The sequence below is a fragment of the Mesoplodon bidens genome (genome assembly GCF_964165515.1).
Source record: "Mesoplodon bidens genome assembly, chromosome: 6".
In the NCBI taxonomy this organism is placed as follows: domain Eukaryota; kingdom Metazoa; phylum Chordata; class Mammalia; order Artiodactyla; family Ziphiidae; genus Mesoplodon; species Mesoplodon bidens.
In genome coordinates this window covers 7392070-7418218 of record NC_138162.1, presented here as the reverse complement: position 1 = coordinate 7418218, position 26149 = coordinate 7392070, and the positions used below count along the sequence as shown (strand labels likewise).

Genomic DNA, 26149 nt, shown 5'->3' with positions numbered 1-26149 from the left:
TCTTCGTTGTGGTGCGTGGGCTTCTCATTGCGGTGGCTTCTCTTGTTGCAGAGCACGGGCTCTAGGTGTGTGGGCTTCAGTAGTTGTGGCACACAGGCTCAGTAGTTATGGCTTGCAGACTTAGTTGCTCTGCGACATGTGGGATCTTCCTGGACCAGGGCTTCAACCCATGTCCCCTGCATTGGCAGGTGGATTCTTAACCACTGTGCCATCAGGGGAGTCCCAATAATGGATTATTATTAACTACAGGTAGTTCAGTAAACATGAGACAGACTGTCTCCAATGCTCCGGTGTTTTCTTAATTCCTTGGTAGTGACAATCAGGATTTTCTGATTTAGGTGACCGTCAAGGAGTAGAAAAACTATTTATAAGATACCTATTGGACAGAAATTTATATATTCAAACCATGGTTTATGAGTATGTGTTGCTCTTCTTTGAACTGCTGTTGTGGGTTTTAGTTATTATGTCTTTTTCTTTGAAGGATCTCAAGGCCAATGAGTCACGGCTGAAGGACATTAACAAGGTGGCTGAAGACCTGGAGTCCGAAGGTCTCATGGCGGAGGAGGTGCAGGCAGTGCAGCAACAGGTGGGGGTCTGGCCCCTGCACGGTGTCTGTTAAGGAAGCAGCTTGGCTCCCCCTTCATCCTGCGTAGCCTAGCATGCATGCTTCGTAGCACAGAGTGTGGCCAGGGCACAGGTTCTCTGTGTGACCTGCACTGTCTTGCTTACCTTTGATGGGAGGGAAAAACAGCTCTCCTCCTTAGGCCCACTAAGTATTGTGGAAGTTGTTGAATGTTTCTTTAGCCCTTAACTAGTAATAAATTCATGCAGTTCCTTAAATAAAGAAAAGGTATTACATAGGAATGCTTGGTCTCTCTGTAGACTTTTAAGAAGTTCCTCTGGCCAGTCAGGCTGCCTGTCTTTTTGTAATTCTCTCCCGTGTCTCCAGGTTTTACATGACAGTGATGAGTGTAACTTAGAAGTGTGTATTTCCTCTAATAATAGAACTGGTTTTCTTCTCTGCTTGTAGGAGGTGTATGGCGCGATGCCCAGGGTAAGTGTCCGGTGCCCTGTGTGGAACTTGAACTTGAGAAGGATTAGATCTTGGGAAGAGTATAAAGTCAAGAGCCTCATACGGATTTCTGTTCTTGAACCTCAAGAGATGCCTTTTGTGTGTAAAAATCTGTGGAAAAGAAATATCAGAAGTTGGTCTCTATTTGCCATCCTCCAAAGATCAAAAGTTTTTCTTTGTTCAGTTACCTAGAACTTTTTCCACAGCAATTCTTTTTTTTTTTAACATCTTTATTGGAGTATAATTGCTTTACAATGGTGTGTTAGTTTCTGCTTTATAACAAAGTGAATCAGTTATACATATACATACGTTCCCATATCTCTTCCCTCTTGCGTCTCCCTCCCTCCCACCCTCCCTATCCCACCCCTCTAGGTGGTCACAAACCACCTAGCTGATCTCCCTCCACAGCAATTCTTTAGGTTTGTTTATCCCTCTTCAAAGAGTCCTCTGAATATGACGTAAAGAAAAGCTGGACATTTTATTAAATTTCCTCATTGTCTCCATTTCTCCTACTGCATTAAAAAAGGAAGAATTTTTCTCTCCTATTTGTTTGCTTCGTTTCCCTCGAGCAGCCTTGCAGTTTGCTGCCAGCCAGTGTTGAGTTCTGAGTCACAGAGGGAATTGCTGTTCCAGCTGATTTCTCTGTGAACTTCCTGTCCTCCAGAGGGAAGGCTGGGGCTGCTTTGTTCTGTGCACAGTTGATTGGCTGCCTAAATGCCTCCTTTTTCTTTGAATAGGATGAAACTGATTCCAAGACGGCCTCCCCGTGGAAGGTAAGAGCTTCTGTGCAAATTATTATTTCCAAAGGTTTTCCAGGAACAGAAATACTTTACGTCCTTTTCTGGCGTGCCTGTTATCTGAGTATTTAGGCTTGTCTGAGCCTGTGGTTGTTTCTGGACTTGTTTGGCCTGGTGTCTTTCTGACCCTGGTGTTGTATTCTTGGAATCTGTCATGCCTTGAAATGTGGTGCTTAATACACAGAAGCAAAATGTCTCCCTGCAGGTGCTCAGCACAAATTCAGTTAGGTCGAGTTTATCATGCACTGTCGCTGCCGGGGTATACAGTTGGCCCTCCACATCCGTGCGTCCACATCCTCGGATTCAACCAACCAACAGTGGAAAATACTAGCATCCGATCCATGGTTGGTTGAATCCAAGGATGCAGAACCCGCCCATACAGGGCGCCGGCTCCAAGGGACTTGAGCATCTGTGGGTTTTAGTACCTCGGGGGGTCCTGGGATCATTCCCTCTCGGGTACCAAGGTTACAGGGGTGACTGCAGTTCACAGAGGTCACACTGCATAGTCAGGCGTGGTCCCACCAATAGGACTACAGCCCAAAAGGACACATGATGTGAGGATGAAAAGGAGCATAAACTCCACTCATCGTCTGCCTGACCGCTTTCTCCCGTGGCCTAGGAATGGCTTGAGAGAAGGTCCACATCCTGACGGGACACATAAAGGGGGGACACCAGATGTTTACCAGCTGCAGTGGACATTATTCCAGAGAGATCCAGGGGTGGTGCTTGACCAGGGTGGGCATAACTTCCAGGAGGACGGGGGATAAGCTTTTTCATGTGAAGCGTTTATAGCCGTGATGGTGGAACTCGCTGCCTAAATGCCAGTTCCAGCATCTTTCCTCCTGACCCAGCTCTTCAGGCATATGCCACTTGAGTTACAGACAAGCTAGAAAGAGCAGATTTCTATTTTGTAAAAGCACACCTTCCTAAAATCTGAAGAAAGCGTGAAAACCTAAAAACAAAAAGTCTCCCCGCACCGGTCCCTAGGTTGATACTTCTCAGCCCTGTCATGAGGTCTGACCTGCTGTGAGGACCTAGGCTGAAAGGGGTTTGTTTCTTTGGCCTCCTTATCCCTCCAGGCTCTGGCCATTCTGCTTATTAAATAGGCTCCAAACTGGCAGGAAGGGTACATTTTCCTTGGATTCAGCTCTCTCTTTTCTCAATCTTAATTTTCATTGCATAACAAAATTCAGTCATTGGTGACATGAATGAGCAGCACCCTTACCTATCTGATCTCCTGCCAGAGTTTGCCAGTTTTTCTGGTAACAGGTATTTTTTCAGAAATGTATTTCAGATGACTTTACAAACACCAGTCAGTACCTCCTGTTTCTGAAAAGGATTGGAAACAATGGGTGTCTGCTTTCTGAACCCTGTACGCACCCACACTGGTTGGACGTGTCACTGGGTGTGTCGCAGGAACATCCTAGGAGCCTAACTTGCCTGCATCCAAGCTCAGTTCCTCCTTTTCTTTACATACTTGAAGATTACGAGCATCACGATGCCTGCCAAGTAGGGTTTCTTTCTGATAAAACTAGGTGGGCTCTGAGATCCCAAGGGGCGTTTGATTTTTAGAAGTGACTGCATTGATGAGAAGGAAGCTAACTCGCCAGTGTATTTTCTTTTTCATCTAGTTAGGCTGTTGCCCTTAGTTCAAGGGGGACACTTAGAAGGAACCGCAGTCCAGTAACCATAAACAGAAATGAAATTAGTGGTGTCCTTGACTATGTAAATAGTCCCAGCCGCCAGCATTTGTTCAACTCAATGTGTTTTCTGGACTGTTCTCCTGTAGTAGGGACAAGAAAAAGACACCAGTCAGTAGTCTTTGAGCCTTTTTTTTTTCCTGTCCAACCAGCCGTTTTAATTGTGGTTTTCACCGCTCTTTTCACTCTTCGAGTAAAATGAATCATTGAGTTGGGTGTGATTGTGCACTTGGGTTTCTGCCTGACTTTCTAGTTGTTGATGCCCTCATTGCTGCTCTGCTCAGAAATTTGATGGTGTCCTTTTGCAATCATTTTGGTGGACGTTTGGGACCTAATCAACAGCACCTGCATCTCAGATCTCCCTCTTACTCAGCAGACACTTGATTAGTGTGCTCTTGTGCTTTCCTCCCCACATAGTCTGCTCGCCTGATGGTTCACACCGTGGCCACCTTTAATTCCATCAAGGTAAGAAACCATGGCAGCTTTCCTTGTCTTCCCCAGTCTCCTTCATTGTCTCCTTCTCCTGTCTTCAGCAAGGCTCTTGTCCTAATCAGTTGTATGAACTGTAGCACTTGTCACTCTCCTGGGCCTGAGGGTGTCCTGGCCTCGCTTTACTCTCTTTGTGCAGCAGGGGGCTGTGCTCAGCTTGCCTGGTCCTGGCGGTGAGCCTGGTGAGCTCCTTCCCTCACCCCCAGGAGGGCCCGGAGCTGCGAGGAGCGTATTGTTGGAAGGCAGTGACTGCCTTTCTTGCCTCCTTTCTGGACCCCGAGCTGGTTTGTCTCCCCAGTACGAGGTCCTGCAGCTGCGCCGCACTGCACTCCTTGGGCCGCTGCTGCTGGCGATGCAGCCATGCAGGGTGTTGGGGAGCAGTAGCCTTGGGGATTTGTCCACTCGGTGGTGGTTAGGAAGCAGTTACTCTGAGGCTAGGCACTGAGAGTGAAGATAAGTCAGCGGCGTCTCTCCTGCTGCTTCCGCGGTGATTCCAAGTCAGGTGTTGGTGGAGTGTTCACGCCGTGGCGTCCGGCGAGCTGTGGTGGGGTCTGGCTTTCTGGGCTTTCGCTGTCATGGCATGCTCATCGACTGAACTAGGAAGCTTGGAAACAGGAAATCATCTGTGCCCCAGCCTGTCCTTTCACGTTAAGCCACCAGTCCTCTGGTTCTGGCCCTTTTCCCAGAGTCTGGTGTGGCTGACGCTCTGCTGTCCTCCCCCAGGAGCTGAACGAACGCTGGCGGTCCCTGCAGCAGCTGGCCGAGGAGCGGAGCCAGATCCTGGGCAGCGCCCACGAAGTGCAGAGGTTCCACAGGTGAGGGCCGGCTGGGACTGGCAGGGGAGGAGCCCACAGTTGGGTTCATGCCGCCGGTAACGGCTGGCTCTTGTCGGTGGCTGTGCTCTGGCACCTGGTGGGCACTCTCAGTCAGTAACGCTGAGCAGATCAGTTTGTGTTCCTTGCTGTTTAGAGCTGTTGGTGGGCCACCGACACATGTGCTGGTGCCAGTGAAATGAAGTTTCCCTACTTGACCTGAGGTTAAGGCAGCCGTACTCAGCACTCATTAACTTGAACATGTGTCCCACCTACAGAGATGCTGACGAAACCAAAGAGTGGATCGAAGAGAAGAACCAGGCTCTAAACACAGACAATTATGGCCACGACCTGGCCAGTGTCCAAGCCCTGCAGCGCAAGCACGAGGGCTTTGAGAGGGACCTCGCGGCCCTCGGCGACAAGGTGAGAGGACGTGCGTGCGGAGCCCTGCGACTTCCTGCGACGCTGCCCGAGGCTGCGCTCCCTCCTTCCCTGCTGCTCACCGCTTTCTTCCCCAGGTGAATTCCCTTGGGGAAACGGCCGAGCGCCTGATCCAGTCCCACCCCGAGTCGGCAGAGGACCTGCAGGAGAAGTGCACTGAGCTGAACCAGGCATGGAGCAGCCTGGGCAAGCGCGCCGACCAGCGCAAGGCCAAGCTGGGCGATTCCCACGACCTGCAGCGCTTCCTCAGCGACTTCCGGTGAGAAGCCGGCTCGCTGGCTCTGGGCCAGAGGCCTTTCTAGCTGGATTAAATGCATGCCTGGATCTAGCACTTAGAAGGCTTAATCCTGGGAATTCCCTGGTGGCCCAGTGGTTAGGACTTGGTACTTTCACTGCTGGGAGGCCGGGTTCAATCACTGGGTGGGGAACCGAGATCCCACGAGCCACACAGCAAAAAAAAAAAAAAAACTTAATCCTAAAGAAAAGCATTTGCGTTTGAAGCTGTAGAAAACTTAACCCACAGCTACTGTCTGTAAGAACCTGTTATTCTGTAGGGTGAGAAGATCTTAGTTATAAACCTGTTCATTTGTCCTCTGAGGAATTCTTGAGTTTTTCTTTTATTATTATTTCAATAAGACAAGAAGCTTTGAAGTACTTTGCCTGGAGTTCTAGCCCTATTCAATAGATTAACTAGATTAACCCCAAATAGCCCTCTGAGAGAAGAATTATGTAGTTCTCTCTTTTCCTGGGCAGAAGGCCTGCTTGCCAGGTAGCGTAATAGCCATTCCTCTGTGCATCTGGTTTCCAGGGACCTCATGTCTTGGATCAATGGAATCCGAGGGTTGGTGTCCTCAGATGAGCTAGCCAAGGATGTCACCGGAGCCGAGGCCCTGCTGGAACGACACCAGGTAAGTGGGCCTGCTGAGCAGCAGAGACGTGGCTGCCCTGCCAGGCCCGGAGGGCCTTTGCAGCTGACGTGAGAGTGGGCAGCTCCTGCCGGTACCTAATCCCTTCCCTCCTCTTGGCAGGAGCACCGGACGGAAATTGACGCCAGGGCTGGCACTTTCCAGGCATTCGAGCAGTTTGGGCAGCAGCTGTTGGCCCATGGGCACTACGCCAGCCCCGAGATCAAGGAGAAACTACATATTCTAGATCAGGAGCGTGCAGACCTGGAGAAGGCCTGGGTCCAGCGCAGGATGATGTTGGATCAGTGCCTTGAATTGCAGGTACACGTGCTGGACAGTAGCTTCCTGTTTGCTGCAGGGTTTCTGACCAGGTGTCTCGTCGCCACAGGCTCTGTCTTCTCACCTGCCTGTCCCCTCTTCAGCTGTTCCATCGGGACTGCGAGCAGGCTGAGAGCTGGATGGCTGCCCGGGAGGCCTTCCTGAGTACCGAAGACAAAGGGGACTCACTGGACAGCGTGGAGGCTCTGATCAAAAAACACGAGGACTTCGACAAAGCCATTAACGTCCAGGTGAGGCCTTTGTACCTTTCCAGATTGACACCGTCTGTCTCTCTGTTGGCGTATTCTCCTTTCCTTTCTCAGTGACGAGAGAAAAAAATAGTTATTGTTTGCTTAACTCAGCTGCAGAGCTTTGGTAGCATCCTCAAATTAAAATACTTGGTGTTGACTACAGAGGAAGCAGCGTAGTCTCCATTGGGTCCAGCACAGAGCTGTGCAGTCTAGGAAAAGTGACGTACATTAATTGTTTTTTTAACTTTATATATAAATTCTGGCACTTCGGAGGTTTTGTTTGTTTGTTTGAGGCATGCTTTTAAAAATGTTCATATTATCCAATTTGTATCTTTTTTTATGTTATTTTATTTATTTATTTTTGGCTGCATTGGGTCTTCGTTGCTGCGCGCAGGCTTTCTCGAGTTGCGGAGAGTGGGGGGCTACTCTTTGTTGCGGTGCGTGGGCTTCTCACTGCGGTGGCTTCTCTTGTGGAGCACGGGCTCTCGGCGAGTGGGCTTCAGAGTTGTGGCGCACGGGCTTAGTTGCTCCGCAGCATGTGGGATCTTCCCGGACCAGAGCTCGAACCCGTGCCCCCTGCATTGGCAGGCGGACTCTAAACCACTGTGCCACCAGGGAAGTCCCATTTCTGAGGTTTTAATAACAGAGATGCCACAGGGAAAAAATTTTATACCGAAAGGGAAGAAAAACAAACTTACGGGTAGGTAAGTGAATCCATGAACGTAAACCAGAAAGATGCAAAACTCCTTGGCTTATAAACCATTTTGTTGAAAATCGGACAATGTTTTCTTATGAAACCTAATTTTGTACGTGATGTCTGCTTGTGCTCAAGCCCCGGCCCCACCCCAGCGTGACCTGGAATCTTCTTGAGTTAAACTCTACTCTAATAATGATTGAAATCAAGCTTTCCTCTGGCTTTTTACACTCGGGCTTCTAGAGTGTCAGTGTATTCTGATCCCATCACCAGCTAGTCACCCAAAATAACCGTTCTCTTCTCGAGACCTGCAGTGCAGGCGAGGCCGAGTCGTCTTGCCCACCTTGACTTCATGCCTCTGTTTGCCGACAGGAGGAGAAGATCGCCGCCCTGCAGTCCTTTGCCGACCAGCTCATCGCCGGCGGCCACTACGCCAAAGGCGACATCTCCAGCCGGCGCAATGAGGTTCTGGACAGGTGGGTGGTCTGTGCAGCCGCCGGGTCTTGCCGCCCTTGTGGGAGCGGCCCAGCCTGTCTCGTTCTGTGGGGTGCTCACCTTTGCTCTCGGTTTCACTTTCTCAGGTGGCGACGTCTTAAAGCCCAGATGATTGAGAAAAGGTCAAAGCTGGGAGAATCGCAGACTCTCCAACAGTTTAGCCGGGATGTGGATGAGATTGAGGCTTGGATCAGCGAAAAATTACAGACTGCAAGTGATGAGTCATATAAGGATCCTACCAACATCCAGGTGAGCTCAACAGGCTAGCTGTTTGTCTCCGAAGTAGCCTGTGTTATTGAGGAGAGCTTGTTAAAATAAGGTATCTTTAAAAGAGGGAGATACCTCTGACAACTTCCTCGTACCCCCGGTGATGCCAAGAAAAAGTATTTTAATAAGGTGAACTGGTGGGAAAGCCTCACTTAGATGATGAGAGCCGTTTCAGAAGCCGCTTTCCTCATTTGCCTCTGTTGAAACCATGTCTGCTATTAAAGAGTGTGCAGCAAAGGCCCCCTTGTATTTGCTGTTCCTGAATGCTCACCTTCCCAGGGGAAGTATGACAGCAAAATGAGTTTCTGTTAAATAGCTGATATGCATATTCACTTAAGTGTACTGAACTCTTGTTATTTTAATCTATTTTTGTAGCTTTCCAAGCTGCTGGTAAGTTTTATGTTTTTTTTTAAGAGTTCTAGTTAAGCGAGCTCCAGTGTTTGTGCTCTTGTGTGTAGATTCTCACAGTTGTAGATCCTGCCGGTGTCTCCTCATCCACGCTTTTCATTTCTAATCATCCATCAGCCTCCATTCAAGTGTCGCCGTGGGATGTGGCTTTCTCTGTTGTAATTAGCCTGCAGCCCTTCACTCCCCCTCCCCCCTCCCAGTTTATCACTTAGGCAGGTTCTGTACAATGTGTGATCTGGAGGGCAGTAGTTGACTGCTTTCTTCTAAGAGGTGTGCTTCTTCTAAAAAAATGAAATAGCCTTTTCTGTGTAAACTTGGGTTCCTCTTGCTCTGGGCTCGTGGCTCTTGGTGGACTAGGGCAGGGCCAGGCGTGAGAGTTTCGTTGCCCACGCAGTCTGGCATCCAGAAGTGCTGGGCACTGGAGAAGGCACAGCTGGAGATCCACAGAGAGGCAGGTGATGTGCTTCCTAAGTCTGAGAGGAACTGGGGGTGAGAGGTGAAGATAAAAGCGAACATCACCCAAGGGGCAGTGAAAGAGACTTTCCAGCCAAAATGTAGCTTAGAAGTTGCCTCAATGCATGGAAGAAATGAAGAAATAGAATGGGTGGGAATTGAGCCAAAGAACGATCAGAACAAGAAACAGAAGAAGAGGGGCTTTTGTCAGCATGCGTGGGCATTTGAGACTCTTCTTGTTTCTGTAGTTGGGCTTGGGCGCAGAGTCGGTGCAGGGACGCTTCATGTTGGTGCTGCATTTCGCCAGCCACATGGCTCCATCTTTTGACAGTTGCTGCCCCTGAAATGAAACATTTGATGCAGAATCCTTCCCCAGTTGTACTGCTTTTTTCCTTTTAGTTCTTTATTCCCCATATCACATTCTTGCCTGCAACCCTGCATTTCTCACCCAGAACTGCCCCACAGCTGCGTCCTCCCACTTGTCTCCCGTGGTGCCCCCCAGCCTCAGATGCCCATCATCCTCCCAGCCCTCTCTTCTAGCAAAAAGAAATTCTTACCTACAGTCAAGCCTGGATTTTGACAAATCCAGCAGTTTTGATTGATTGCAGCTGCCAGATGAGAAGCCCGCAAAGCCAAGGTTTGCAGCAGCAGTAACCTTCTTCTCTGTCGACGGAGGGGAGGCTGGCCCTCGGATACCTTGTTTCATAGTGCCTGCCACCTTAGGTGATGAGAGGGCCATATGTGTGTTATCAGTTAGAGCTGCTTTCCACTAAGGAGAAAGCCGTGGATGGAAATTGATGCACAAGTAGATTCAAAACTACAGTTGGCCGTTACCAGCTCCTGCCAAATGTTAGAAAGCGTATAATTCTAGGATTTCACTCACAGATAGCTAGTCCAGCTGATTTAGGAGTTGACTCAATTCACCTACTCCTGAGCTGGTGCATTTCCTTTCTCCCAGCTCGGACCTTCTGCTGAACTTCCATCAGACTGACCCCTAAAGTATTTCGCACAGACTGTGATCACCTTCTATAAAAATGGCGACACTTGCCCCTAGTTCCTCAGGTCTGCTACCACTCCCTCCCTTCTGAGAACCCCTTCTCCCTGAAAAGACAGAGCCTAGCAGGACCTGGTTTCGAAAGGTTGTGGCAGGGTTTCTTTGGTGTTTTCAGAGCAAGCACCAGAAGCATCAGGCCTTCGAAGCAGAACTGCACGCCAATGCGGACCGGATTCGAGGGGTTATCGACATGGGCAACTCCCTCATTGACCGCGGGGCCTGTGCCGGCAGCGAGGACGCCGTCAAGGTATGCCGTCCCCCGGCCCCCCTCCTCCTGGCCCGGGAAGAAGAGGGGGCTGGATTTGACTTTCAGCGTTACCGTCATCTTGATGATGACTCTGGAATGCAGTCTGACTTCTGGCTGCGTTGCTGAGGGGATGCTAGTGAGAGTGGCTCCTGTGAGCATCTTCCATCCTCCTCTGTGAGGGGGCATCAGGTCGGCTTCCAGAGAGGGTGCTGACCGTGGAGTTGGCCATCTCCAACGGCTCTCTTCTCTTGCCCAGGCCCGGCTGGCCGCCTTAGCTGACCAGTGGCAGTTCCTGGTGCAGAAGTCGGCTGAGAAGAGCCAGAAGCTGAAAGAAGCCAACAAGCAGCAGAACTTCAACACTGGGATCAAGGACTTTGACTTCTGGCTCTCTGAGGTGAGGCCCCGGGGCTTCCCTTCCCCACTGGAGGATTCCGTGGAAAGGCAGGGCTCTCCCGACGTCCCTCTTAACAGAATCATCATCCAGTGTGAGCTGTGTACTCTGAGGGGTTTGTAGTCAGGGAGGGAATGTTTACAGAAGAGAGAACTTATCTCTGGTTGGACATGGGTCACTTGTTTCCACAGGAAAATGCAAACAGGAGTGGGTGGTGGGGTCTGTGTGCAGGCCGCCCTCGTGGTGCCCAGATAGAAACCACAACAGCAAAGAGCCCGGAGGCCAGAGTTAGAATCCTGCGGTCTCTGTAGACTGTTCAGAGAGTACAGAAAGTAAAAAGAAATAAAAAAATTTTAAAGACCACTATTCTGTATCTATCTGGTCTACACCTATTTCCGTGACTTTTTGTGTAGCTGTACTTTTATGTGTATTTGAGCTCATAACGTAATTTTTCATCAGTACATATTGGTGGTGTTATTTCAAGTCATGAAAAAGTCTTCCTGAACATTTGAATAACTCCCTTAGACCGTCACAGAGTGAGGCCATACTTTAACCATCCCCATGCTGTTGGCCACGCTGGCGCGCCCAGCTTCAGGGGGTACGTTTTGCTGCAGGGAACGTCTCTGTACAGTAGCCTTTGCCCAAGCTGCTACCTCTCTGCCCAGGGGAGGGTCCACGCCAAGCCGGCACAGCAGCAACGTGTAGGGGGGAAGTTTGCAGCTGTCCAGACGGGGGGGCCTGGGGGGCGAGTGGGCATCCTGGGTTTGCCAGGACACAGACTGTGCTCCAGACAGCAGCCTTCCCTTTCATGTTTCATTGCCAGGTGGAAGCCCTGCTGGCCTCTGAGGATTATGGCAAAGACCTGGCTTCTGTGAACAACCTGCTAAAAAAACACCAACTGCTGGAGGCAGACATCTCTGCCCATGAGGTAAGCAGAGGGGGCGCCAGGCCGGGCTTGGGACACGGCTGCGTGTGACTCTAAGGCACCTGGCGCATTTGGGGAAGGACAGTGATGTTCATCCCTTAAAGCCAAGGTGCTCAAACGCTGTGGACTCGGGGCCATTTTGTACTCTGAACTATTAATGAGAGCCCCTAGCAGAGTTAGTTATGTAGGTTTTATCTATTGGTATTTGCCATTATTAAAAATTAAATTTTTAGAGTTAAGTTTTTTAAAATAATTTCAAAAAAATTAAAAAATAATTTCAAAAGGTTACCTACTGTATGATTTCATTTATAAGATATTCTCAAAATGACAGATGATAGAGATGGAGAACAGATACGTGGTTGCCAGGAGTTAGGGACAGGGTAGGGGTACAACTGTAGAGACTCTACGGAAGTTCCTTTGTGCCCTCAGAACAAGGTCCATATCTTGATCTTGGTGGTAGTTACGTAAATCTACACATATGATAAAACTGCATGGAACTACATGCACATACTCACAGAGACACACAAATGCATATAAAAATTGGTGAGGGCCTCCCTGGTGGCGCAGTGGTTGAGAGTCCGCCTGCCGATGCAGGGGATACGGGTTCGTGCCCCGGTCTGGGAGGATCCCATATGCCGCGGAGCGGCTGGGCCCGTGAGCCATGGCCGCTGGGCCTGCGCATCCGGAGCCTGTGCTCCGCAACGGGAGAGGCCACAACAGTGAGAGGCCCGCATACCACACACCAAAAATAAAAAAAAAAAATAAAAAAAAAAAAAAAAAAAAATTTGGTGAAATCTGAATATGGTCTATGAATTGTAGCAAATGTAAGAAAACTGAGAAAAACGTATTAATTCGTTTAAAATAATAAACCCATCACAAGTTCACGTAAGTAACATTTTTTATGTATAATGTCTGTGTTTTTCCAAAAACAAAAATACAGCAAGAAGAGTCACACTGGTTACATTTTTTGCAAATCTCTTTGATGTCCAGCTTGATAGAAGACAGCTGGATTCTTATAGCTGCTTCTGAATTCAGTTTGTTGTGTGTGATGAAAATACAGCCTCACACAGGTAGAGGAGGGAGTGGTATTTTAATTCAGATAATTGTCGATACTTTTTGATACTACATCCAACTCAGTAAGTGGTAGTTTCTAAAGGTTAGTTGGAAAGTGGACTCGGAAACACTATCAGCTTTTCATACTGTTTATATTTAAATCCACTGGTCCATCTTGGACTTTGAATGGATCATTTACTTATGACTGAGGTTACAGAATCATTTGGGAAATATTGGTTCGCAGAGTAGATCTTCTAAATGTTGACACATGTCTGTATGTGGTATCAAACATCACGTTCGTTAACATCACAGCCAGTCTCAACGGAAAAATCTACACGTATCGGGAAGCTGTCAGGCTCACGGAGGTGGATGCCAATTTTCCAAAATTCGAATTTCCTCATGAAAGGTTGAATTTTATCATTAGCAGCAAACCCAGTTTTCCTTAAAGTGACAGGTTCACTTTATTCATTCTCGACAAAGTATTTATCAGCTCCCAAAGTCAGAATGACCGTAGTTTGTCTGTTGGCCGTTCTTTCAAGTGAAACTGACGGTCCGTGGAAGAAGTGGCCAGTTCAGCTCAGAACATGCGCTTCTCCTCAGCACAGCCATTGAACTTCGGCACTCGGCGTTCCCCGTTTTATCAGATAGGATATTAAAACTACACGTACTCAAAGATGGAGACTTAATAAAATTAACAACTTTGCTGCTTTTTTAAAGACGTTCTTAAGTGAAACAGCGATTTCTACTGGGAATGCGTGGCAGTGAAGAGTTGGATTTCTGCTCGTAGTTTGCCACTGCCTTGAGCAGCGCCACCCCTACCGTGGATTTTGCACCATCAGTGCAAATGTTCACACAGTAAAAGAGGCAGATCGTGTTTTTGTATTGTTATGAAAGTAGTTTTGATCTCTTAGAACTCTAGGGGTCCACATACCACACTTTGAGAGTAACCTGAATAAATCTTAAACCAACCCGTCAGTGAAGACGTCTCGAGTTCTGATTTACAAGCAGATATTCGTGGGTGACCCAGATCTCTGACCCCTCCGTCGTGTCCCCTGCACAGGATCGCCTGAAGGACCTGAACAGCCAGGCAGACAGCCTGATGACCAGCAGCGCCTTCGACACCTCCCAGGTGAAGGCCAAGCGGGACACCGTCAACGGCCGTTTCCAGAAGATCAAGGGCCTGGCGGCCTCCCGGCGAGCCAGGCTGAACGAGTCCCACCGCCTGCACCAGTTCTTCCGGGACATGGATGACGAGGAGTCCTGGATCAAGTACGCGCCCCGCTCCGGGTGCCCTCGGAGCCTTTCACGGAGGGCGTTAGGAACCCCGGGCTTATCCTCTCCTGGGCCGTGGTGGTGAGATGGGAAGTGGGTCAGAAATGGCACGGACTCAGCAGCTGTGCCCGGCTGGTCCCAGCCTCACCGCACAGCCGTGGTGAGACGCCCCGGCTTCCCCTCCTGGTGTCCGGGCATGCGGTGATAGTGGTCGGCCACGGCCTCCACGTGGCGGTGTGTGTGATGGCGTCCAGGGCCTGTCTAGTCCCTGCCCTTAGGTCACTGGCGACATTAGTGAGTTCCCATCTGGGAAAGATGGTCTGATCTCCTGGGGAAGATTGCTGCTCGCAGGAAGAAAAGTTCGTCTCGTTTGTTTTTATCTCCCCTCCCCCAGAATTTCAGTCTGCCTTTTCCAGATGATGTAGCCTATAAACAGACCATCTTTTAAGGACAGGATCCTCTCAATTCACTGCCTTAAAACGCTGTTTACATTAGCATTTTCATGTTACCGCGTGTGATACGTGTGTATTTGATCAGGTAGGATTGATAAGGCGACAGCAGTGGCACCTCCTTGTTCTCCAGCGCACCCCGACCCTTTGCAGAGTCGGACACAGGAGGTGTCCTGGAGACGTACGTGGACACTGTTCACTCGGGAAGTAGAGGCTTTTTTCCCCAGAAGCCTGGCTTCTGAAGGACTTTCCCGGAGAGATGGGTAGATGCAGGTGAAGGACATCACGGGGTGTGTGAGCTTCACGCTCTTTGACTGCACGTCTCCAGCTGAAGACACGCAGGTGCAGAGGCTGACCACCCCCCTGTGCTGCCCAGGGAGAAGAAGCTGCTGGTGAGCTCGGAGGACTATGGCCGCGACCTGACGGGCGTTCAGAACCTGAGGAAGAAGCACAAACGTTTGGAGGCAGAACTGGCTGCCCACGAGCCAGCGATTCAGGTGAGGAGGGCCTCTCCTGGCCGAGCGGGCAGCGGGGCTTGAATGGGCCCAGGTGAGCCCCTCATCCCACAGCGGGACGGAGAAGGCCTGAATTCGATGTCGAGGCCCTTTCCTGGAAGCATCTGTTGATCCCGTCGTTCTCGCCTGTTAGGGTGTCCTGGACACTGGAAGGAAGCTGTCCGATGACAACACCATCGGGAAGGAGGAGATTGAGCAGCGCCTGGCGCAGTTCGTGGAGCACTGGAAGGAACTGAAGCAGCTGGCGGCCGCCCGGTGAGCACCCCTGCACCCCCGGGGCCCTCTTCTTGGCTGTGCCAGTGCCACGGTTGGCTTGCTCTGACAGGCCCAGGCCGGGCTGGTCCCGTTATGTGAATCCGGACCGAGCATATGGTTCCAGAATTTCGTGTTGGACCAGCACTCTCTGCTTTGTATTAGGAAGAGGGCTCGAATGAACCGTTTACATCCCACACTTGTCATTCGTGTTTTTAAGCATCCAGGTTAGAGGAGATTATGGCTGATTTTATACTGTCCCCTGTGATTAGGGGCCAGCGGCTAGAAGAGTCCTTGGAATATCAGCAGTTTGTAGCCAACGTGGAGGAGGAGGAAGCCTGGATCAATGAGAAGATGACCCTGGTGGCCAGTGAAGATTATGGAGACACCCTTGCTGCCATCCAGGTCAGAGAAACTGGAGATGCTGCCTGCTTCTTCCCTCCTAGCAGCTGCCTGCTCCACCCTTTTCCTGCCAGCTTGCTCGGTGGCCGTGCTCTTACCAGGAGAGCGCTCAGAGCCGGCAGCCGGCGTCTCGTTGGCTGGTCCGGTCCTCGAGATCCCACGCGAGAGACGCTGGCCCTCTGTAGACAAAACTGGGGTGACTTTGTCAGCCCCAGTTCATGGAGTCCTGCTGTCAGCCCAGCAGTACGGTTGGTATCATTAACCGCAGGTTACTAGTACCCTGTTAGTTTCCTGTGGCTGCCTTAGCAAAGTACCACAAACTGAGTGGCTTTGAAACAATAGAAACTTGTTTTGTCCTAGTTTGGGGAGCTAGAGGTCTGTGATCAGGGTGTCGACAGGGCCTTGCTCTCTCCGAGGCTTCTAGGAGAGGACCCTTTCTTGCCTCTTCCAGCTTCTGGTAGCTGGGCTTGTGGCAGCGTAACTCGAACCTCTGTCTTCCCTCTGTGTCTTTGTGTTCCCGTGGCATTCTGTCTGGGTGTGTCTGTGTCCAGATTTCCCTCTTCTGATATACGTAGGACACCAGTCATATTGGATTAGGACTCACCCTGATGACCTGTCTTAACTTGATTGCACCTGCAGAAAACTCATTTCCACATTCTTAGGTGCTAAGGTTTGGACCCATATCTTTGGGAGGACACAGTTCAACCAGTAACATTTCCTAAATACATTGCTTACCTATTGCTGTGTCACAACCCTAAAAACAACAGTTTCTTTCCCACAGTTCTGTGCACTGATGGGCATTGCCTCTGCTGCTCTCACTGGGACCCCCTCACACAGCTGCACTGAGGCAGAAGGCAGCTGGGCTGAGAGGTGCACGGTGATGTCACTCAAGGGGCTCCAGCCGGGACGTCTCAGTCCCCTCCACGTGGCCTCTCACCACCTGGCAGCTTAGATCAGCTTCTTCAGGCAGCGTTCAGAGAGGCAAAGGCAAGGCTGCAGGGATCCTAAAGCGTAGCCTGGGGGCCAGAGCAGCCCCGGATCCCGGGGGTGCGGCGACTCCCCTCTTCATAGGAGGAGCTGCACGTTGTGGTCGGTGTTCCTCCGTCCGTGCCACCCGCTGTGGAAGCGGAGTCAGCCTTCCTGAGAGTCAGGGCAGCCCTAGAGCTGCGCTCCTCCCGGTGGGAACCCTGTTCAGCTAGTTGGGGGACGCAGGTAGGAGGCAGATGCAGTCAGTGGCTTCCTGTCCTCTGCATCGCTGTGTTCCCTGGAAGCCGACACAAGGGGTGTTGTCTCCAGCACTTCAGCTGTACGGAGGAAGAGACAAGATTTGGGAGGTCCCGCAGGAGATGTGCTCAGGTTAAACCTCAGGGCGGGTGTCACTGTTCTGTTGGTGCTTATTGTAAGGTTGCTCGGTATCCATTCTGTGGTCTCCTGCTGGTTGACTGGCAGCAGCTTCCCCCCACTGCAGAAAGGCCTTCCCAAGCCCACCCACCTCTGGTTATGCTCGTGGTGTCCTCATTTTACTGTTTTATGATTTCCGGTTTATTCTGTATCTGTCTGTTGTCTTAGCCCCAGCTGGACTGGGGTGCAGGTGAGGGCACCTTCCAGTCCTGCTCTGTCCCCGGGAGCTGGCCCACTGCACGTACCAGGCTCTCAGTGGCGAGCCTTGCTGTTTCCCCTCCAGGGCTTACTGAAGAAACATGAAGCCTTCGAGACAGACTTCACTGTCCACAAGGACCGGGTGAATGACGTCTGCACTAACGGACAAGACCTCATTAAGAAGGTGAGCCTGGCCCGCTGGTCAGACCCTCATTTCTCGCTCCGGGACACCGCGTGCTGGTACCGCAACTGCCCGCAAAGCTCCTCCCCTGGGATACTCACCAAACAGAGGTCTGCGTGGAGACTGGTAGCGGCTCCATTCCTGCATTCCGTGTTTAACTGGATATTTACCCCCTTCTTGAAGCCAGTTAGTAAAGCCATTCTGCAGCAGTTGTTTTTCTCTGCTTTAATTAAGCAAAGAAGCATCCCTGCTGTGACACTGGCACTCCCACGTGTTTGCTCTTCTAGTTTACTTGTCCAGGAATACAAGCTCTTTATAGAGGTGGTAGAAAACACAAGTGGGCAGATCAAAACAGCCACCCATAGACCTACCACCAGAGATGACCCCCGTGAGACCTCCGTGCGTGACCCTCCAGCCTCTCCTCGTGCTGAGGCACCCGCTAGGCTAAACGGCAGCTGTTCAGTGGGTGTACGTCGCTGTGTAAAACCTGGCTGCTATCCAGGATGTTTTATAAACGTGTCTGTCAGGATCACAAGGTTCATTTCGTTCAAACAGCTTTCTAGGGAGAAAGCAAAAAATAAGGGGTCTTGGTGCTTTCTCAGCAGCAGTGAAGTCAAGTCACTCCCCAGCTGAAATCCAGACTAAACGCGGTGCCGCCATCTGTCACAAGGCCCACAAGACATGTATTTGCACAAGACAAATGACTTCTATCGACTCTGATTTCCTGTCACAAACACATAATGAGTAAATAAAATTCCTCATCACAGAATTTGCACTGGTGATCAGGCCTTAAGACTAGGGATTTGGTCCACAGGAGGTAACTGTAGTTAAAATCCGTGTTCACTAGGGAGCTTTTCTCCTCACTCTTGTGGGCAAATAACCTAACGGAGACTAATTTCAGATACAGACCATGTCCGCGTAGATGAGGCCTGTGTACGACTCACCACACACAAGTGCGCCCCACCTGTGAGATGACGGCTTGTGAATGTCCTTCAGCCTTGTGGCAGAGAGCCTGGGGCTCTGTTTCCAACAGCAATCTTCGTTTCCTCCCTGAGTTTCTTTCTAAATTTTATGCTGACTTATGGTTTGTGTTTTCACATACAGTTTTAACCAAGACTGCATCAGAGCGTTTGGGGCTTAATAATTTTTAATATCCACAGTGTGAAAACATTGTTCCAAGCCATTGTTTTTATTGCATACGTATAGTAGCCATTGAGTCATAATTATTTAGGCTTTTTCTAATTTTTTGCTGTCAAAGATGACACTAATGAATACATCATTGTGACTTAACATTTTATCACATTCCTCATTATTACTTGTAGGAGCAGAATTGCCAGTGTTCATCTCTTTAAGGCTCTTAGAAAAGCCTTTCCCCATTCTCCTGGCGGTGGGCAGGGAAGCACGGCCTGTCACAGAGGTTGCGCGCCTGCCTGCGCCCTGCAGGGAGGGTGCAGATCAGGTAACCGCAGTGGGGGCCAGGCTGACAGTGTGCCTTCTCCACGGCCTAGAACAATCACCATGAGGAGAACATCTCTTCAAAGATGAAGGGCCTGAACGGGAAAGTATCAGACTTGGAGAAAGCTGCCGCCCAGAGGAAGGCAAAGCTCGACGAGAACTCGGCCTTCCTGCAGTTCAACTGGAAGGCTGACGTGGTGGAGTCCTGGATTGGTAAGCACGGCCTCGGCGCCGCCCAAACCTCCTACCCTCCCGGGCCGGGAAGATGGTTCAGAGCCACAGCCTGTCTGCTTCCTACGCAGCTGGCTTTCTTCTGCAGAGAAGAAACGGCTGAATGTGAGCGTATCAGAGACCCCTGCCACCGGGCACACCACTGGTGGCAGCAGGAGACAGGGTCCTGAGGCAGAGAGCTGAGCCTCAGCGGTGCCCCTGGGCCGGCACGAGGGTTAACAAAACAAAGGTCCTGTAACGCTGAAAGAAGCAGTGGGCACCACAACACAAGTAAGGGCCACACGAGCCGGACCAGCCTGCACCGGCACTGTCCCCGAGCTACCCGGGTCCAGGGAGCGATCCAGCCCCCAGGCGAGGAGGAGCTGCCCTGATTTCAGGACCCACGTGACCTGGGTAGTTGTCGCATCAGTAGCGGCTGAACAGCATCTAGGACAGGCTGGAGGGACCTCGTCAGGACACAGACGTAGAAGGGGGCCCCGGGTACAGGGAGGAGCCGGCTCATTTGGGTTCAGAGACTGCTGCCCGTAGTAGTGGAATTCAAATGTAAGCAAACTCATAGGTGCCTCGGTTTTCTTGTTTCTTCTTTTCTTTTAAATTTGTTACATTGAGAAGGGATGGTGGATTTCCCATGCTTGGTTTTCTAGGTGAAAAGGAGAACAGCTTGAAGACAGATGATTATGGTCGAGATCTGTCTTCTGTCCAAACTCTCCTTACCAAACAGGTCAGTCGTGGCTGCTTTGTTGATTGACTGAAATACACTCAAATAGTATTTCCTGGTGAATGAATGACGGACGGTCAGCATCTTTCACTGAGACATTTGACTATTTATATTAGGCCCTAGGGGCCAGCAGTAAACAAGATACAGCCCTGGTCCTCAGGAAGCTCTCAGACTAGGCCTCTGAGCTGCAGCCTGATGGGCGCTAACAGAGCTGAGCACAGCGGGATGTGGACTTCACTCAAGAGGTGTCTGACTCAGTTTCCAGCAGGCAGGTGTTGACGGGAAAGTCTTCCCAGAGGAGGTGACATCCAAGCTAGATCACGGAGGGTAAACTGAAAGTGGTTGGGGAACAGCTGGGCGGGTATCCTTGGCAGAGGTAGTGGGGGAGCCCGGGTGCCTCAGCCCGAGGCGGAAAGCAGGGCCTGGGGGGAGCTACCTCGGTGACCTGTGGTCTGGAGGACATGCAGCAAAGTGGTGACCAAGGGGTGACCAAGCGTCAGGAGGAGGTGGGGACTCAAGGCTGATGGTCTGGCCTGGGCAGCTGGCTGGACAGACGCGGGTGCCATCCGAGCCGAGGCGCCAGGAGGCGCACGGTCTCATCTCAGTGCGGTCCCTGCATGTTGCCTTCTCGCTCCTTCCAGGAAACCTTCGATGCTGGCCTGCAGGCCTTCCAGCAGGAGGGCATCGCCAACATCACTGCCCTCAAAGATCAGCTGCTGGCCGCCAAGCACATCCAGTCAAAGGCCATCGAGGCCCGGCACGCCGCCCTCATGAAAAGGTGGAGCCAGCTTCTGGCCAACTCAGCCACCCGGAAGAAGAAGCTGCTGGAGGCTCAGAGTCATTTCCGCAAGGTAAGCTTGGCCCCGGCCGAGCTCAGCCAGCTCGACGCATAGGGAAAGCAAAGCCCTCTCCCGGGACAGAGGTTCTGCACGGGGGTGTGGAGTCAGCGTAAACCAAGGGAAGTGGGACCCTTGCCTTCATGAGGCTGCTGCTCGGAAGCCTCCGGGAAGACTGAGCTTGCACGTCCCAGGGAAAGGGGGGCAAGGGGAGAAAGAGGGAGGACTTTTCAGCAGTGGGAGAAGGGCGGCAGAGAGCCGAGCCGGACCAAGCCGAGCAAGCCCGACACCCTGGGAACTACCCCTGCCTTTCTGGTGCCCACACCGCTGCCCGCCCACCCGCCCACCAAGGATGGTCCATACAGCCCCTGCAGCTGTGCTGACTCAGTCTCCTCTGCTTTCAGGTGGAGGACCTCTTCCTGACCTTTGCCAAAAAGGCTTCTGCCTTCAACAGCTGGTTTGAAAACGCAGAGGAGGACTTAACAGACCCAGTGCGCTGCAACTCCCTGGAAGAGATCAAGGCCTTGCGTGAGGCCCACGACGCCTTCCGCTCCTCGCTCAGCTCGGCCCAGGCCGACTTCAACCAGCTGGCCGAGCTGGACCGCCAGATCAAGAGCTTCCGCGTGGCCTCCAACCCCTACACCTGGTTCACCATGGAGGCCCTGGAGGAGACCTGGAGGAACCTGCAGAAGATCATCAAGGTGCCCTTCTCCGCTGGGCCGGGTGGGGCCCTGGGCAGGGAAGCCCTTCCTGGCTGAAGCGTGAGGAGATGGTGAGGATTCCATTCATCACAAGTCACCCTGTGTGGGTCCCGCAGGCCCGCACAACTGTGATCGGCCCTCCCTCTGCCTGCGTCTTGCAAGGTCTCTGGGGAAGCAGGCTGGCGAATGCCTCCCAGACGCCTTCCGTGCTGTCTGTGGGTTGAGATGAACAGCTCGTCCTCCCTGACCCCCCGAGTAGCTTCAGAAAACTACTCCCTGTTCCTCTCAAATGTTGAGACCAGCCGGTCAGTGGCTGGGCCTCGAGCCTGTCCGTGAAGGGGGGCGGGGATGACACGCCTCTTCCTCTCTCGGTCCTTAGGAAAGGGAGCTGGAGCTGCAGAAGGAGCAGCGCCGGCAGGAGGAGAATGACAAGCTGCGCCAGGAGTTCGCCCAGCACGCCAACGCCTTCCACCAGTGGATCCAGGAGACCAGGTGCGGCCCCGGGAGTGCTCGGTCCTGGGGGCTGACTGCCCAGGCCTCGGGCTCCAGAGTGTGGAAAGAAGGGTTAGGAGCACAGCCTGGTCTGGCTGGAGCCAGAGGGGTGGGCAGAGTTGGGAGGGTTCTCGAAGGAACTTCTCCAGAGGTGGAGTCGTTGGATGTCCTGGATTGGATGGGACTGAGCGTGGCCCGTGGTTGCCCTGCACAGCGACGGTGACGGGTACAGGGTTGAGCGCAGCGTGGGTACTGATGACCTTGGTTTTGTTTTTCTTTTCTTTCTTGTGTCTGCCTCTGTCCCCCACCTCGCGATGCTGCTGTCCGGACACCACCTTGTCTTGTGGCTGCTTGGATCCCGTCTCCACAGAACGTATCTCCTCGATGGGTTAATATTGACTTCTTATTTCTCCGGGCTTGTGGTGTGATGGTGTCTAGTGTGCTTGTCCCTCTGCCCTTTGTCCCCTCGTGGCCTGGCTTGCAGAGGATCCCAGAATGGACCTTCCTGCCTGGGGCAGGCTGCACGTCCCCCGCCCTACCCTCGCCCCCCTTCCCTGGCACCCGTGGCCCACTGTCCCTGACGGCCTGCAGTCTGGGGAGGGGAGCCGCTCCCACCTTCCTGTTCAGATTCCAAGGGTTCTCTTAGGGAATAAGACGGGGCCAGAAGGCCAGAGCTGGAGTCCAAAGCCTCTGAGAATCCCCATGCTTATTCAGCCATTGGGATTATACTGGACTTCTTTTCTGCCTTGTTCCCCCACGTGTCAGTTGGGGTCACGTTTAGTGCCTAGGTGGTCATGGGCGTGAAATAGGATGACATTGTTGAGGGGCTCCAGCTGGTGCACTAAGTCCCCGTCTGTGCACTGACCCCTCCTCCCCCAGTGCCCCCACGGAGGGCTGAGGCCGTCTTTTGCCTCAAGAGGAAGCCCAAGTGCTCAGGGTTTCTGGGTGATGGAGAGACACAGGACTTGGGAGGAGCCCCAAGAGTAGCAGGGCCGTCCTGCCCGGTGCCAGTGGGGCCTCCCCAGGAGACCTTGGCCTCTGCCCGGATCGGGCACCCTTGCATTCTCTCCCGGGACCATGGTGGCTTAGACTAGCGCTCCCAAGGCCCTGCAGGCAGGCCCATCAGTCGTTAAAGGAGGCAGCGGGAGGAGTGTTACCCACACTCATGCGAGCACGTGCTGAAGGCAGAGCGGGGCGGGATCCAGGGATCGCGGGTTCAGCTCGAGCTCTTAAGCTGCCCTGGGGTCCGTTTTCCTCCCCGGTGCCTGTGGCCGTGTCTGCTGGCATTGGACTTGTCTCCACGAGGTGCCGTGCTCCCCTTACCGTGTGGCTCCTCCCAGCCCTGTCCTGTCTTGCCTGGTCCCCGTGTGAGCTGCCCAAGGCTGCCTGCCCTCCCAGGCCGGCTGTCGGCTCGGCCTCCACCACGTCCCTGCCTGGGCGCCAGGTGGCCCTGCCTGTGCACTGTCCAGCTTGGGCCTTGTGGTGTGTGTCTGTCTCGGTGTGCTCTTGCCTCCCCTTCCTCTGGTGTATTCATTTGGTTTCTTTTCTTTGAATAGCATAGCGTATCGTCGGGTCATTCGTGTCTATCAGTATGAAGTTGGGGATGATCTATCTGGAAGGTTTTTCTCCTGTTTCTCTTCTTACCTCGCTGTGGTTTTACCAGTGCACTCTTGACTTCCCCAGGCGGCTCTGCTTTCTGACTAACCCACTGCCCGTGGCCGCATGGGAAGGAGGGATCTGTCCTCCTCCCACTGCACCAGCACCTGGCCTCCTGCCCCCAGGTCCTGGGGGTGCGCTTTTCCTGGGGGGACATGGCGCGACTGTGAGTCTGACCTGCTGGGGTAGGAGGAGGCCTGGTGCCTTGCCTTGCTAGAGCACTTTGAACCTGGGGAGATTTCACAGCTAATGCTGGCTCGCTGGGTGTTGAAAGGGTAGGTTGGGGCAAAGGTGGGTACAGGGGAGGCCGGGCTAAAACCCCACCCAGGACACGCACACAGTGTGACTCATCCTGCACGTAACCTCGTTTGTCTTCGTTCACTGGTAGCCTCTGTGACCTCACACTGTTGTCAGGAAGATAGAAGCTCCCCAGAGGCCCCCTGCTCCTCAGAACTTAGCCCTGGAATGAGCCTCTGGTGCTGTGTCTGTAGATGATAGAACCTGAATCGGGCTTAGTCACAGCCACCTATCGTTTGGGCAGGACCAAACCCAAATCTGGTCATGATCTTCACACCCCAGTTCCCATGTCAAGGGATCATCTGACTGCATCTCCTCCCGTTGCTGTCACTTATCCTATAGAGTGTGGCTCCCCTCCTCAGGAGCCTGCAGGAGACTCCAGGACTTCTGGGGGTGGCTGCCAGCCTCCCCTCACCTTCAGGTCTCCTGCCTGAAGGGTTGCACAGGCATCCTTGTCCCCCTGGTTGCAGAGGAAGCATGCTGCCAGGCCTGCAGCCCCTCTCTGTTCCCGTGGAGGAACTTAAAATCAGTTCCTGAGGTTACCCTTCAAGGGCCTAGCTTGGATCAGGTACTATGCCACAGCCTGGGTGGGCCTAAGGAGCCAGCCACGTGAGAAGGGGTCCCAGCTGGGGAGCAAGGAGCAGGTTGGATGGGGGCTCAGCCCTGGCTCCTCTGTTGGCCTTACCAGGTGGCACACCACATCAGGCAGCAGCTTCCCAGGAGGATCCTGGAGAAGTACTACCTGCCCTCCCTGGCTCCCAGAGCTGCTTAAGAAAAGATAGCCAATAGCAGCTAGGTTTCCTATCCTAATAAGAGGAAGTTGAGACCGCAGGAGCTTTTCTCTGAGGGAAGTGAGTTTCGAGCTGGCGATCGGGCCTCCTTCCTCACCGTGCTTCTGTATTTAGGTCCTGCATGGTGGAAGAATCCGGGACCCTTGAATCCCAGCTTGAAGCTACCAAAGTAAGTGCCCTTAGTGTTTCTGGCCCGGCTAAAACCCTTCATCCCACCACTGCCAGCAGGCCTACTTGGCTTCAGGCTGGGTACAAGGTGGGCTGGTCAGGTACCCCCTTTTCCCTTGGCTTAAAGCAGCCCAGGACCTCTGTCATTTTAAAAAGTTTTTTGTCTTTGACAATTGCTACCAGGAGGCCTACTGGGAAAGGAGGAGGCTCCTTTGGTCCTCAGTATATACTGTTTTCCCTGGCAGGTCAACCCACTGATTTGTGACCGTCACACTGACGCCTCTTCCTCTGTTGAGGCTGCTGGATTTCTTCAACCTCACCCCATCCCCACTTTCCCCTTGCAGGCAGCCCTGCAGGTCTCAGGCTGGGGGTGCAGAGACCGAGGAGGGCTGTTTAAGCAGGCTCTCGGGCCCGGTCACCGAGGCAAGAGCCCCTGTCCCACGCATCTTTGCTCCCTCACCCCCGCAGCGCAAGCACCAGGAGATTCGAGCCATGAGAAGTCAGCTCAAGAAAATTGAGGACCTGGGGGCGGCCATGGAGGAAGCCCTGATCCTGGACAACAAGTACACAGAGCACAGCACCGTGGGCCTGGCCCAGCAGTGGGACCAGCTTGACCAGCTGGGCATGCGCATGCAGCACAACCTAGAGCAGCAGATCCAGGCCAGGTACCTGCAGCTTCCCCGGTGGGCACGGCAGCAGCAGGGGCCGTGGGAGCAGGCTCGCCCCCACATCCAGCAGTTTGCTGGGAGAGGACAGAAGGTGTCACCAGGTGTATGGGGTGGGGGATCCGGTCCCTAATTCTGTTTTTTCCAGGAACACGACTGGGGTGACCGAGGAGGCCCTCAAAGAATTCAGCATGATGTTTAAGTGAGTATATGCGTTGCACCCTTCCTGGCGGGGGAGGCGGGCTCAGCAGCAGGGCCTCTGTGCTGAGCCCTCGGCCTTGTGCCACAGACACTTTGACAAGGACAAGTCTGGCCGGCTGAACCACCAGGAGTTCAAGTCCTGCCTGCGCTCCCTGGGCTATGACCTGCCCATGGTGGAGGAAGGGGAGCCCGACCCCGAGTTCGAGGCCATCCTGGACACTGTGGATCCAAACAGGTGAGCATCAGGGAACGTGGTAGAAGCAGCTCTGCACGCGGCTCCTACCGCACCCTCCCTGCTCACTGCACCTTGGCCCCCCCCCCAGGGACGGCCACGTCTCCCTGCAAGAGTACATGGCCTTCATGATCAGCCGTGAGACCGAGAACGTCAAGTCCAGTGAGGAGATCGAGAGCGCCTTCCGGGCCCTGAGCTCCGAAGGGAAGCCTTATGTGACCAAGGAGGAGCTGTACCAGGTCTGGGGCTCTGCTTCCCTAGCCT

General features: G+C 52.7%; 1 protein-coding gene across 5 annotated transcripts in view; it reads left to right on the top strand.

The window, feature by feature from the left end:
* The window catches only part of SPTAN1 (spectrin alpha, non-erythrocytic 1), a 61640-nt gene that overhangs the window by 34738 nt on the left and 753 nt on the right, over positions 1 to 26149 (top strand). For 2 of the 5 annotated variants that reach the window (XM_081238231.1, XM_081238228.1), the window contains 31 exons: positions 482 to 586; positions 1031 to 1054; positions 1810 to 1845; positions 3987 to 4034; positions 4782 to 4873; positions 5149 to 5293; positions 5389 to 5570; positions 6120 to 6219; positions 6340 to 6537; positions 6639 to 6785; positions 7852 to 7955; positions 8061 to 8223; positions 10272 to 10403; positions 10660 to 10797; positions 11618 to 11722; positions 13833 to 14041; positions 14870 to 14990; positions 15142 to 15263; positions 15533 to 15665; positions 17347 to 17445; positions 18951 to 19110; positions 19773 to 19849; positions 20488 to 20697; positions 21087 to 21383; positions 21763 to 21875; positions 22246 to 22263; positions 24734 to 24788; positions 25256 to 25452; positions 25601 to 25654; positions 25742 to 25888; positions 25977 to 26124. In XM_081238231.1, the coding sequence (XP_081094357.1) occupies positions 482 to 586; positions 1031 to 1054; positions 1810 to 1845; positions 3987 to 4034; positions 4782 to 4873; positions 5149 to 5293; positions 5389 to 5570; positions 6120 to 6219; positions 6340 to 6537; positions 6639 to 6785; positions 7852 to 7955; positions 8061 to 8223; positions 10272 to 10403; positions 10660 to 10797; positions 11618 to 11722; positions 13833 to 14041; positions 14870 to 14990; positions 15142 to 15263; positions 15533 to 15665; positions 17347 to 17445; positions 18951 to 19110; positions 19773 to 19849; positions 20488 to 20697; positions 21087 to 21383; positions 21763 to 21875; positions 22246 to 22263; positions 24734 to 24788; positions 25256 to 25452; positions 25601 to 25654; positions 25742 to 25888; positions 25977 to 26124 (3879 nt within the window). Of the gene's footprint in view, positions 1 to 481; positions 587 to 1030; positions 1055 to 1809; positions 1846 to 3986; positions 4035 to 4781; positions 4874 to 5148; positions 5294 to 5388; positions 5571 to 6119; positions 6220 to 6339; positions 6538 to 6638; positions 6786 to 7851; positions 7956 to 8060; positions 8224 to 10271; positions 10404 to 10659; positions 10798 to 11617; positions 11723 to 13832; positions 14042 to 14869; positions 14991 to 15141; positions 15264 to 15532; positions 15666 to 17346; positions 17446 to 18950; positions 19111 to 19772; positions 19850 to 20487; positions 20698 to 21086; positions 21384 to 21762; positions 21876 to 22245; positions 22264 to 23431; positions 23495 to 24733; positions 24789 to 25255; positions 25453 to 25600; positions 25655 to 25741; positions 25889 to 25976; positions 26125 to 26149 lie in introns of all 5 variants that reach the window. The other 3 variants (XM_081238232.1, XM_081238230.1, XM_081238229.1) reach the window with 3 other exon arrangements.